The sequence below is a fragment of the Equus quagga genome, chromosome 6 (genome assembly GCF_021613505.1).
Source record: "Equus quagga isolate Etosha38 chromosome 6, UCLA_HA_Equagga_1.0, whole genome shotgun sequence".
In the NCBI taxonomy this organism is placed as follows: Eukaryota; Metazoa; Chordata; class Mammalia; order Perissodactyla; family Equidae; genus Equus; species Equus quagga.
In genome coordinates this window covers 108813627-108827178 of record NC_060272.1, presented here as the reverse complement: position 1 = coordinate 108827178, position 13552 = coordinate 108813627, and the positions used below count along the sequence as shown (strand labels likewise).

Genomic DNA, 13552 nt, shown 5'->3' with positions numbered 1-13552 from the left:
ACTGCCAATCCTCCTCTTTTTGATGAGAAAGACTAACCCTGAGCTAACATCCATGCCCATCTTTCTCTACTTTATATGTGGGACGCCTACCACAGCATGGCTTGCCAAGCGGTGCCATATCCAGACCCAGGATCCAAACTGGCAAAGCCCAGGCGGCCAAGAAGCGGAACGTGCGCACTTAACTGCTGTGCCACCAGGCTGGCCCCTAAGAGCCGATTCTTTGAGAAAATAAACAAAATTAACAAACCCTTAGCCTGACACTAGAAAAAGAGACAGAAGCCTCAAGTAAATAAAATTATAAATGAAAGGGGAGAAATTACAAAAGATACTGCAGAAATGCAAAGTTACAAGAGAATACTATGAAAAACTATATGCCAACAAATTGGACAATCCAGAAGAAATGGATACATTCTTAAACTCATAAACCTCCCAAAACTGAATCAAGAAGAAATAGAGAATCTGAATAGACCAATCACAAGTAAAAAGATCAAAACAGTAATCAAAAACCTCCCAAAAATTAAAGTCCAGGACCAGATGGTTTTTCTGGAGAATTCTACCAAACATTCAAAAATTTAATACCTATCCTTCTCAAACTATTCCAAAAAAGTGAAGAAGACAAAATGCTTCCTAACTCATTCTACGAGCCCAACATTACCCTGATACCAAAACCAGGCAACGACAACACAGAGAAGGAAAATTACAGGCTAATATCACTGATGAACATAGATGCAAAAGTCCTAGACAAAATACTGGCAACCTGCATACAGCAATAGATTAAAAGAATCATACAACATGATCAAGTGGTATTTACACCAGGGAAGCAGGGATGGTTCAACATCTGCAAATCAATCAGTGTGACACACCACATTAACAAAATGAGGAATAAAAATCACATGATCATCTCAATAGATGCAGAGAAAGCATTTGACAAGATCTAACATCTACTTATGATAAAAGCACTCAATAAAATGGGTACAGAAGGAAAGTACCTCACCAGAGTAAAGGCAATATATGACAAACCCACAGCCAACAACATACTCAATGGTGAAAAACTGAAAGCCATCCCTATGAGAACAGGAACAAGACAAGGGTGCCCACTCTCACCACTCCTACTCCACACAGTAGTGGAGCTTTTGGCCAGAGCAATTAGGCAAGAAAAAGAAATAAAAGGTATCCAAATTGGAAAGGAAGAAGTGAAAGGCTGGCTGTTTGCAGACAACATGATTCTATATATAGAAAATCCTAAAGAATCCACCAGAAAACTATCAGAAATAACTGACAACTACAGTAAAGTTGCAGGGTACAAAATCAACTTACAAAAATCAGTTGCATTTCTATACACTAATAGTGAACTAACCAAAACAGAAATCAAGAATACAATCCCATCTACAATTACAACAAAAAGAATAAAATATCTAGGAATAAACTTAACCAAGGGGTGAAAGACCTATAGAAAGCATCTTGGAACTGAGTGGAGGGGAGACCCCAGCAGACTCCTTCAAGGAATACAATAATGCTGAGCATACGGGCACCTGCCCCTCAGAGGCCTCAGTGGCCAGTCAAGGTTGGGGGGTAAGCAGCAGCATCCAAGAAAAAGGGGCTGCACTCTTGCAGCCCCTGTGCAAGTGCAAGTGCACTGAAAACTATAAGACATTATTGAAAGAAATCAAAGAAGACATATAGAAAAGGAAAGATATTCCATGCTCATGGATTGGAAGAACATAGTTAAAATGTCCATATTACCTAAGGCAATCTACAAATTCAACACAATCCCAACTATAATCTCAATGACATTCTTCACAAAAATAGGACCTAGAATCCTAAAAATTATATGGAACAACAAAAGACCCCGAATGGCTAAAGGAAGCATGAGAAAAAAGAACAAAGTTGGAAGCATCACAATCCCTGACTTAAAAATACACTACAAAGCTATAGTAAACAAAACAGCATGGTACTGGCACAAAAACAGATCAATGGAAGAGAACTGAAAGCCCAGAAATAAAACCACACGTGTATGAAGAGCTAATTTTCAACAAGGGAGCCAAGAACAAACAATGGAAAAAGGAAACTCTCTTCAATAAATGTTTTGGGAAAACTGGACAGCCAAATGCAAAAGAATGAAAGTAGACCATTATCTTACATCATACACAAAAATTAACTCAAAATGGATTAAAGACTTGAAGGTAAGACCTGAAACCATAAAACTCCTAGAAGAAAATATAGGGAGTACACTCTTCGACATTAGTCTTAGCAGCATCTTTTCAAACACCATGTCTACTCAGGCAAGGGAAACAAAAGAAAAAATAAACAAATGGGATTACATCAGACTAAAAAGCTTCTGCAAGGCAAAGGAAACCATGAGCAAAGCAAAAAGATAACCCACCAACGGGGAGAAAATATTTGCAAGGCATCTATGCAACAAGGCGTTAATCTACAAAATACATAAAGAACTCATACAGCTCAACAGCAAAAAAACAAACAACCCAATAAAAAAATGGGCAGAGGATATGAACAGACATTTTTCCAAAGAAGATATACGGACGTCCAACAAGCACATGAAATGATATTCAACACCACTAATTATTAGGGAAATCCAAATCGAAACTACAATGAGATATCACCTTACACCTTCAGAATGGCTATAATTACCAAAACAAAAAATAACAAATGTTGGAGAGGATGTGGAGAAAAGAGAACTCTCATACTGCTGGTGGGAATGCAACCTGGTGCACTATGGAAAACAGTATGGAGATTCCTCAAAAGTTTAAAAATAGAAATACCATACAACCCAGCTAACCCACTACTGGGTATTTATCCAAAGAACATGAAATCGACAATACAAAGAGACTTACGCACCCCTATATCCATTGCAGCATTATTCACAATAGCCAAGACGTGGAAGCAACCCAAGTGCCCACCAACGGATGAGTGGATAAAGACATGATGTATATGTATACAATGGGAATACTGCTCAGCCATAAAAAAAGACAAAATCGTCCCATTTGCAAAAACATGGAGGCACTTTGAGGGTTTTATGTTAAGCAAAATAAGCCAGACAGAGAAAGACAAACACTACATGATTTCACTCATATGTGGAAGATAAACAAACATATGGCTAAAGAGAACAGATTAGTGCTTACAAGAGGGAAAGAGGGTGAGGGGTGGGCAAAAGGGGTAAAGGAGGGCACGTATGTTTGGTGACGGATAAAAACAAGACTATTCGTGATGAGTACAATGCAGTCTATACAGAAACTGATATATAATAATATATACCTGAAATTATACAATGTTATGAACCAATATAACCTCAATAAAATAATTTTTAAAAAAAAAGAAATCCTACTGATGCATCTGCACTTCCTGTTCTGTGAGGAGTTATGGATCACACAAAGTACAACAAACGACTATTTCTCAACTCCCTGAAATGGTAACAAAAATAGTAACATGAAACGAACCTTTTCAAAATCTATTATAATATAACTATACCTCATCATATATGCTCCCATTAATGTCTGCGCCGTAGATTGGTGCCACAAAAGTTAAGTTCTTCCAATACTTGCGCTCCAAATCTTCATAATCCAAGTACCTTGGAGTGCAGTATCTGGAAAAGGCAGATTAAAAAAAGCACAAACCAGTAAGGCAATTTTAAGATTTTCCTCACTCATTTCATTTAAATCGCTTTCTAAGCAAAGACGTATCAAAATGAAAACAGTGCAGCAACTCATGTTGTCAAATCTAACAAGTAAATATACAAATGTGTTTGTCAAAGACATCTGAATACTCTTAAGATTCTATAACTCTATATGAAAACTTTGTATTTTTGAGTAAGTAAGGAAAATACTTTCCTGAAAGTATCAACAATAGAAGCAGGGAATTAAAAATTCGTTATTTTAGCTTTCAAAATATTTCCTAAAAAAAATTTTTGTTTTAAGATTGGCACCTGAGCTAACAACTGTTGCCCATCTTTTTTTTTTTCTGCTTTTTTACTCCCCAGATCCCCCTAGTACATAGTTGTATATTTTAGTTGTGGGTCCTCCGAGTTGTGGCATGTGGGACGCTGCCTCACCGTGGCCTGATGAGTGGGGCCACGTCCACGCCCAGGATCCAAACTGGCAAAACCCTGGGCCGCCAAAGGCACAGCACAAGAACTTAACCACTCAGCCATGGGGTTGGCCCCTATTTCCTAAAATTTTAACCAATTATACTACACCAGGAAATTTTACAAATTTACATGTAAAAAATAAAACCTCTATAGAAAAATTGACAAAGGACAATCTCACTGAAAATCCAATATAGTAAAACTAAATAAGCTACTTTGCAGTCATTAGATTGATAAAGGCTTAATATATTAATGTTAGGGAGGAATGAGACCTCTCTTACACAGATGATGTGGGAGTATAAACTGGTAAAAACTTTACAGAGTATAATTTTTCAACATAGATCAAAACCTTAAAAAATGTATCCCTTTGACTCTAAAATCCAACTCTAGCAACTCATCCTAACAACACAGAGATGTGTACAACGGTATATGACCCAGGATGTTTGCTGCAGCTTTAACTGAAAACTCGAGCAAATGTTCAGCAACCTGGGCTAAGTTAAACAAAACACAGAACACAAAATAAGGTAGATCTTTCTTTACATTGACATTAAAATCGTCCCACAGTGAATAAAGCAGGTTACAGAATAGTAAGTGTACTGTAATCCTATTTATGTAAAAAATATCTGTAACTATACATTAAATGGCCACAAAGAAATACACACCAAATTAGTAATCTTTAACGGTTATCTCTCACACAGGAATTACAGAAAGGCACTTCCTTCTCTGTATTATCTGGATTTTGCGCAATAATCTTATATTATCACAAAAAAATACCAATGTTTCTACATGAAAAAAATAAGCAAAGAAATCAGCAAACTGAGAAAATAATGGAACAAACAGTAAAAAAAGAAAAGTGTTTAACAGGAGTAGCAATCCCTATAAAGCCTACTGGACTTAGACTGAATAATTATCAAACAATCAACATCCATATCCACTATACTGTGACCCCAAACTGGTTATCTAAGCAATCCGCAAGAATACCAAACAACTTAACAACTGTATTTGAAATACAGAATAATTTGCTGATTTACCCAAAACATTAGAATCTCGCAAGACAGCCAAAAATAAAAAGGATGAGCATGAAAGCACCAGTAACTCCACTTCATTCCACCACTTGGAGTAGCAGGTTGCAGTACTAACAGGAATTCCAGGCAGACGCTAAATAAGCTAACCAGAGGTCTGAGTCAGGCGATAAGAAAGGTAGCAGAGATGTGGTTTATTATGACATCTAGTGAAACTTCTGGGATTTTTGAACCTGAAGCCCTCAATTGCCTTTCACTATAAGACCTAAAGAATCTATCACTATACACTCACTTAATCATCATCAATTTTTAACAACTCATAACTCTAAAAGAGAAAGCCATAGTTTAGTGTTGGCTATTAAAGTTAAATTCTAACACCTCTGAATATTTGAAACAAATGCTGATTCTAAACCTGAAAAAAGTGACCAGTTCACTTAGTTGGTGCTCGATTCCCATGAATCCTGGCTACAGGTTCCATCCCTAATGGACTCTCAAACAATCACAGCTGGTCCACAAATCCAGTACCAATTACTCAAAACTGGTTTAACCATGCCTTCTTAGCCAGAACCTTCCAATCGCTATAGTACAGTTGTTAAGAGATAGGGCTCCAGGACCAGACTACCAGGATTTCAATCCAGGCTTTGCCAATTCTAATCTACGTACCCTTGGGCAGGGGACTGAATCTCTCTGGACCTCAGTTATTTCTCTAGAAAACAGGATAATAACCGTTGAGCTGTTGTGAGGACTCATCAGATAATTATGTAAAGCACCTTAGCTCCATGCCCAGAAGAAAGTATAGATCGGTAACATAAGCGATGCAAAAGAGCGTATTACTCACCTCCACAAAGTTTCACAGTATGTTGGAGGTCTCTAGATTTTCTCTGGACTAAGTGGTGTTAGTAACCAAATGAGTACGTTATCCTCTCTACTGTCTACACCAAGCACAGTATGTACTGTGTGCCTGTGCAAGGGCATGTTCTGAAGGAAAAGAGATGAAGAGAAAGACCAGCAGCATGCCTCCTGCCTCCCATGAAAACTAGTCTCATCTCAGGACCATTCCACATGAAGACCGTGTGATCTTAGTGGAGCTGTGAATGGGCAAGCAAGAGCCTTGGTTTGAGGCTTAGAAACCCATTTTACTGTGATTTGAAATAAATTTCCATATGAAACTGGCAGAGGAAATATAAAAAGATAATTTTCAAAAGTACTTTAACATTGTAACAATTATAATGAAATTAATTCAACTCAAAAGATAAATTAACATTGAAAGAAATAAAATTTAATGTGGAAATAACCTTTCAGATAATTTCCCATAATAGTCATATTTCACAACTAAAAAAAGAGCCAACTTTTTTTTTTTTGAGGAGGAGGAGGATTAGCCCTGCTGCCAATCTTCCTCATTTTGCAGAGGAAGACTGGCCCTGAGCTAACATCCATGCCCATCTTCCTCTACTTTATATGTGAGATGCACTGCCACAGCACGGCTTGCCAAGTGGTGCCATGTCCGCACCTGGGATCCGAATCAGCGAATCCCAAGCCGCCAAAGTAGAACATGCGAACTTAACCGCTGCGCCACCGGGCCAGCCCTGAGAGCCAACTATTTTTAAAACTCATTTTTAAACTTCAGAATATCAAGAAATGTACTTTCTCTAAGTAAATCTTTACAGTCTGTCTAATAATTTACACCACTTCAAGTATATTTTAGCTTTCATGACACTATTCATTCAATCAACAGACATTGAAATAAATTGCACCAACCATATCCCACATACTGTACCAAGCACTGAGTATATACAGTGATACACAAAACAGACAACATCACCTGAATGGCTATCTTCAGGAAGAGTAAACCCACAACTAAGGCACCAGAGCAAAAATTGAACAGAGATATGAACGAAATAATTGCTTGGTAAAATAAATTCCCTCTAAATAGAAAATTGATACCATCCCAGGATAATCAAAGGGACTAGAGATGACAAAGTTTCTCTATGACAAGAAGACAAAGGACTTCGAGCACCTGCTCTCATCAATATTTTGAATTACTATGTATATTAACAACGATTGTCTTTGGTAATTAAAATTATGCATTTCTGTAATGTTTGAACTTTTAAATAAACATGTATTGCTTCTGTAACCAGTAAAAACATTTGTGACCATCCTTCGAAATCCATCTCAACAGCACCTACAAAATGAAAGTACTCCAGTCCTGATTAACAACCACAGAGGTCTCATCTTCCTTTGAAACTCCATGGCACTTTGTACTTCTCCTATGGTAGTTACGATTATTATCATCATACATATGATATTATCATATCATATTATGTTATGATTAATATAAACAAACACTGTCTGATAAGTATAACCTGATAACTTTCAAGTACAAATTGTCTCTTGAAATATCAAAGTAGCTAAGTAGAGGTTCCACTAAATGAACTAACCTATTTAATTAACACTTTAAGAATGATGCTGGAAATAGATACTACAAGATGGATAACAGAATACAGTGATCAGTTTATACCTGTACAAAGTTGGGTAAAATTGCTTCTGCAATCTTGTTCCAATGCACTGCACTATTATCCAAGAGTTCCTCAAGAGTCTGAAAGCAAACCAGTCCAGTCTATGACGAAAGTTTCCCAATCTCAGTCAATGAGACCTGAAACAACGAGGCTCTACTAACGCCTACCGAAAAAATTCAAATGAAGGAACTCGAACTAAATATAAAATTTTCAACTCCTTTGGAACAGCCAGAATGCTCCATAATAGGAACTTCACATACAGAATTAAGATTCTCTAAGTACTGTCAAGTGCTTACTATATCAAATATACATTTTTTTAAAAAAGTTATCAACTAAATTCATCCAAAGGACTTAATCAGATGCACAGCCAGGTGACACAGCCAACATCTGGACTGCAACCTCATGAGAGGCCCCGAGCCACAACCTCCCAGCTAAGTCACTCCCGGATTCCCGACCCTCAGAAACTGAGACACTAAATGTTTGTTGGTTTAAGCTACTAATGTTCGGGGTCATTTGTTACACAGCAATAGGTAACTAACACAATAAAATAGTGACCCCTCAAGTCTTTCAAGGAATTTTTGTTAATTACTCATCTTTTAATATATATAATTTATCATTTAAGACTCAGACATTGGTATGCAAAGAAGAAAATTTGCATAACAAAGATGAATCATGAGTACAATAAAAAAAACTCAAGGTAACTAAAGGATAGAAAAAAAGCATTTACAGATATTATGAATGAGATGATAAAATAAAATGAGAAACAATTTCCTTAGCAGTAAACTAAATGTAAGTAGGCAACCACTTCAAGAACAGAAAGTTAAACGAGGACCAAAAGAGATTGTTGCAGGAGACTCCAGTTTTTCATCACAAGCTCCTCCTCTACTTGGTTTCCGACCAAGCTGACGTACATCTTTGAAAGAAAAACAGCAAACTGCATCCACTCACTTGCCACTGTTGGCCAGTTGCCTGAACTCCTTCACTGTCATGGCTTTCTTCTGGATGTTGTATTGAGTGAACAGTCCTGACTGCCCTGTGACCATCTGCTGAATTGGTGCTGGAATAAGCAAATTATCAATGTCATCATAGCACTGCCTCGGCTTCCACTCCTTAGGAGGAATCACCTAGAATAAAATAACAAAATAAAATATTATCTTGAAAATAGTCCAGGTAGTTATTTAGCTTTCATATTCCAACAGAGTACAAGTGAAGAATTTATCAGCATTTCTACAACAAACGTGTAAAAGAACCATAAAGATTTGCATTAAGGGAAATGCTTGCCTTCCCTCAAATATTCACCTTATTGATACAAATATTTTAACAGAAAAATTTATTAAGTACTCAGTATACCAAATACTGTAATACAAATACTGTATTTGTGTTAACTTATTTTTTACTTGATACTGTTAACCTCTCAATTTTAAATGTTACCTTTAATTTTACCTTTAAAAGTGAGAGAAACAGAAGTAAAATAACTTACTGAAGATCAAATACCGTTCACATTAATATGAGAAAAATAAGTAAATATTTGTGTAGTCAACATTATTTTCTTTAAATACCTCTCACACAATATGGCAAATAAAAGAGTGATGTGCTAGTAAATGTTTAACAACCAGCTTTCTGGGAAGGCGGGAGAAACCTTGACTTGTAGCTTTTGTCTATTTCCATGGTATAACTACTCCCACCATGGCCAATCTGAGCTTACCAACGCGATGTCACTGAACATGGACTAAGAAAGAGGAGTGGGCTATCAATTTTTCTGTGCCTGTATGAGGTGGCTCAGCACATCACTGTTTTCCCATAGTATTTAAATATTTAATTACTGACAATGAAAAAATAAGTAAACACTAAGACCACAAAGTCATATCCATATGATTAAAAATTAGAAGGAACAAAGTTATGAATTAAGTCATGATTTATAGCTAGAATTTATCTACTTTATTAAAATTTTAAGACAAACTTTTAAAAAATTAATTGCAAAATACAGATAGCACACATAGAGAAAATGCATACTATATTTATATTATACAGCTTTGTGAATTATCATAAAGCAAGTACAAGAGTACCCACTGCTCAGGTGTAAGGATACTGATGACACCTCACAGGCCCTACAGAAGCCCTTTTCCAAACACACTCTCCTCTTGCCTAAAAGGCAGCCAGTGTCACAGCATTTATGGTATTCGTTCCCTTTCTGGACTTTATAGTTTTATGCCTGGGTATGCATCTCTAACATCAGTTTTTGAACTGTATAGAAATATAATCATCCGTATATACATATATTCTTTAAGGTTTATATTTTATACTTCACTCAATATTTTTGTGAGATTCCAATATGATAAGCTATGTAGCTGAAGTTCATTTCTTTTCATTCCTGCTCAGTACTACTTGATGTAAATACTTACTCATAAACTGGTGACCAATAGTGGTGACTTGGTTTTTTTCCAGTTATTGGCTATTGTAAATGACAATGCTATTAATATTGTCGTACTGATCTTCTGCCACATACGTGCACACAGTTCTCTACAACACACACACATACACAGACATTCCTAACAGTGAAATTACTGGGACATAGGATATGTGTAGATCAAATTTAACAGTTATTATCAAACTTTTGTCAAAGTGGTTGGACCCATTCATATTCCCACCATCGGTGTATGAGAGCTCCTGTTGCTCCACATCCTCATTTACAGTGTTGCTCATCTAAATTTTAGTCTTCCTGGTAGATATGTAATGGTACCCAAGTGTGGATTTTATTTGCATTTTCCTGATAAGTAAAAAAGTCTTTTCATAAATTCACTGATCCAATGGATATGCTCTTTTATAAAGTGCTTGTTGAAGTCTTTTGCACATTTTACTACTGCATTGTGGGTCTTTTCTTATTAATGTATAGGGACTCTACAAATTCTTGTCATTCTTGGATGTGTGTGTATGTGTATATTTGCAAATATCTATATGTACATGTGTGTATATATACCAAATATCTTCTTTTACCCTAGAACTTACCCTCCAATCTTCTTAAGGGTATCTTTTGATAAATATAAGTTCTTAATTATAATGTAATCCAACATGTTTACTTTTGCCTTTACAGGTACTGCTTTGATCTTCTGTTTAAAAATATATTTTCCTACCCTAGGGCATGAAGACATTCTATTTTATATTCGAAGAGCTTTAAGGGTGTGTCTTTCCCATTTAGATCTACAATGTACCTGCAACTGGCTTCTGTGAAAGGTTTGGATCAAGTTTCACCAGATAAGGAAACCTGGGGTCAGGAGTTGAGTAACTTGGTCAATGTTACACTACTGAGAAAGGACAGTATCAACTCCAAAAAAAAAATTAAACACAAGATATCAAGTCTAACGCTAATTTTCCTCAGCAATATGGGGATACCATACATTTTATTTCCTCCAAGGTATATTAGTTTAAAATGAGAATACACCAGCCAGCTCCTGTGGCCTAGTGGTTAAGTTCAGCATACTCCACTTTGGTGGCCCAGGTTTGGTTCCCACGAGTGGACCTACACCACTCATCAGTACCCATGCTGTGGTGGCAGCTCACATAAAAAAGAGAGGAGGATTAGCAATAGATGTTAGGTCAGGGTGAATCTTCCTGAGCAAAAAAAAAAGAGAGAGAGCAAATACAGACAACCATGCTATATGCTATTGGAAACAACACTTGATACTTTAAAAGAATATGACAATCATCAAATGGATGGATAAACATACTACATTGTCTTGAAAACATATTTAAAGGAGTGACATCAGCACCATGGCGGAGTGAGGTTTCCCAGTAATCTCTCCCACCCACCATACAAAGAAAAAGACATTCATATTTCAACATAGGACATCCAAACACAACACAAAAGACATTTGACAGACTCATGCAGCCATATGATGGAGGGCGGAGAGGCTGGAGCCCCCTTGGGAGGAGCTGGAACAGGGTAAGAGAAAACTTCACTTCCCCCTCTAAAAGACTGGGATCCAGGACCAAGGACTGCCTCCAAGAGGGAAGGAACGGGGAAGGGGATGTTCATTCACAGGAACATCAAAGATCTCCAAGGGCTTGAAGCCTAGGGGAAAACTAACTCGGTGACCTTATCAAGCCAACACCCCCTGAGAGCAGATAGCAAGGGCAGAGAGAAAAAACCCCAAGAGCACACAGAAGAAAGCTCTCCTCCCCCTCACCTGCCAAGCACTGCCTCCAGTGCCTGGGATCTCGGCAGAACACAGAGGGCTCAGATTACGTGGCTCTTGACCTCCACCCAGTGGCGACAGGCAGTAACTGTGACCAAATAATACTGCGATGCACAAAAACAAACCCACACCCTATGGCAGTATCAAAAATTATACTAAATCTCCAGAGCAGAGATAAAATGACAAGTACCCAGAAATCAGTCCTGAGGACACAGAAATATGTAATCTAAATGACAGAGAATACAAAATGCCTATCATCAAAAAACTCAATGAGTTAAAAGAGAATGTAGAGAAACAATTCAACAAGTTCAGTAGCTACTTCAGAAAAGAGCTTGAAACTATAAAGGAGAATCAATCAGAAATAGAGATGAAAGACACAATGGAAAAGATAAAACAAAACATGGATTCTCTGAACACTCGAGCAGACATCCTAGAAAAGCTAATCAGCATAATCAAGGATAGACATGTTTAAATGCTCCAGATGGAAGAGCAGAGAGAACTAAGATGAAAAAGAAATGAAGAAAGTCTCCAAGAAATATCCAACTCAATTAGGAAATGCAACATAAGAATTACAGGTATTCCAGAGGGAGAAGAGAAGGAGAACGGAGCAGAAAGCTTGTTGAAAGAAATAACAGCAGAGAACTTCCCAAACCTAGAGGAGATGGAAATCTGTGTGGAACAGGCTACCAGATCTCCTAAATATGTCAATGTAAAAAGTCCCACTGCAAGGCATACAGTACTGAAACTGGCAAAAGCAAATGACAAGAAAAAAATAATAAGGGCAGCATGGCAGAAGAAAATAACCTACAAAAGAACACCTATCAGGCTTTCAGTGGATTTCTCTGCAGAAAACTTACAGGCTGGCAGACACTGGAATGGCATATGGAAATCTCTGAAGGACAAAAACTTTCAGACAAGAATGCTCTATCCAGTGAAAATATCCTACAGATACGATGGAGAAATAAAAAATTTCCCAGATAAACAAAAGATAAGGGAGATCATAGCCATGAGACCCCACCCTACAAGAAATTTTCAAGAAGGAACTCATACCTGGAAAAAAAAAAAAGGGGGACAAAGCACGAAGTAAAGAGATAAACAGGTAGACAAAATGAGAAAATTGTAGCTATATATCAGAATAGGTTAGCAAATACTCAAGAATAGCATTAAAGATACAGGGAAGGAAAATACCAACAACAAACACAATCTTGTCATTTTAATCACAAACTCACAACACAAGATGGAATAAGATGTGAGAAAAACAACTTAGGAGGGGAAGAGGAAAGGGACTGAATTGGTTCAGTCTAAGGAAATAAGAGGCCATCAGAAAATGGACTATCTTATACACGAGATTTTGACTACAAACCTCATGGTAACCACTAAACAAAAAAGCAGAACAAAAACACGAGTAATAAATAAGGAGAAAACAAAGAAACACAACATAAAAAACTACATAACTCAACTGGTAGACCGAAACACATGGGACGAGAAACAAAGGAAATGGAGGAGAACGGGAAAACAAGTGATAAAATGGCAGTATTAAGCCCTCATATATCGATAATCACCCTAAACGTAAATGGACTGAATTCTCCAATAAAAAGACACAGAGTGGCAAGATGGATTAAAGAACAAAACCCAACAATATGCTGCCTCCAGGAAACATATCTTAGCTCCAACAACAAACACAGCCTCAGAGTGATAGGATGGAAGATGATACTCCAAGCT

General features: G+C 37.1%; 1 protein-coding gene across 1 annotated transcript in view; it reads right to left on the bottom strand.

Annotated features, from left to right (window-relative positions):
• KDM4C (lysine demethylase 4C) overlaps window positions 1-13552 on the bottom strand; it is a 387672-nt gene that overhangs the window by 330564 nt on the left and 43556 nt on the right. Inside the window, exons 3-4 of the mRNA XM_046663818.1 lie at window positions 8586-8761; window positions 3487-3601 (exon numbers count right to left, since the gene is read on the bottom strand). Coding sequence (XP_046519774.1) covers window positions 3487-3601; window positions 8586-8761 — 291 coding nt within the window. The remainder of the gene's footprint in view (window positions 1-3486; window positions 3602-8585; window positions 8762-13552) is intronic.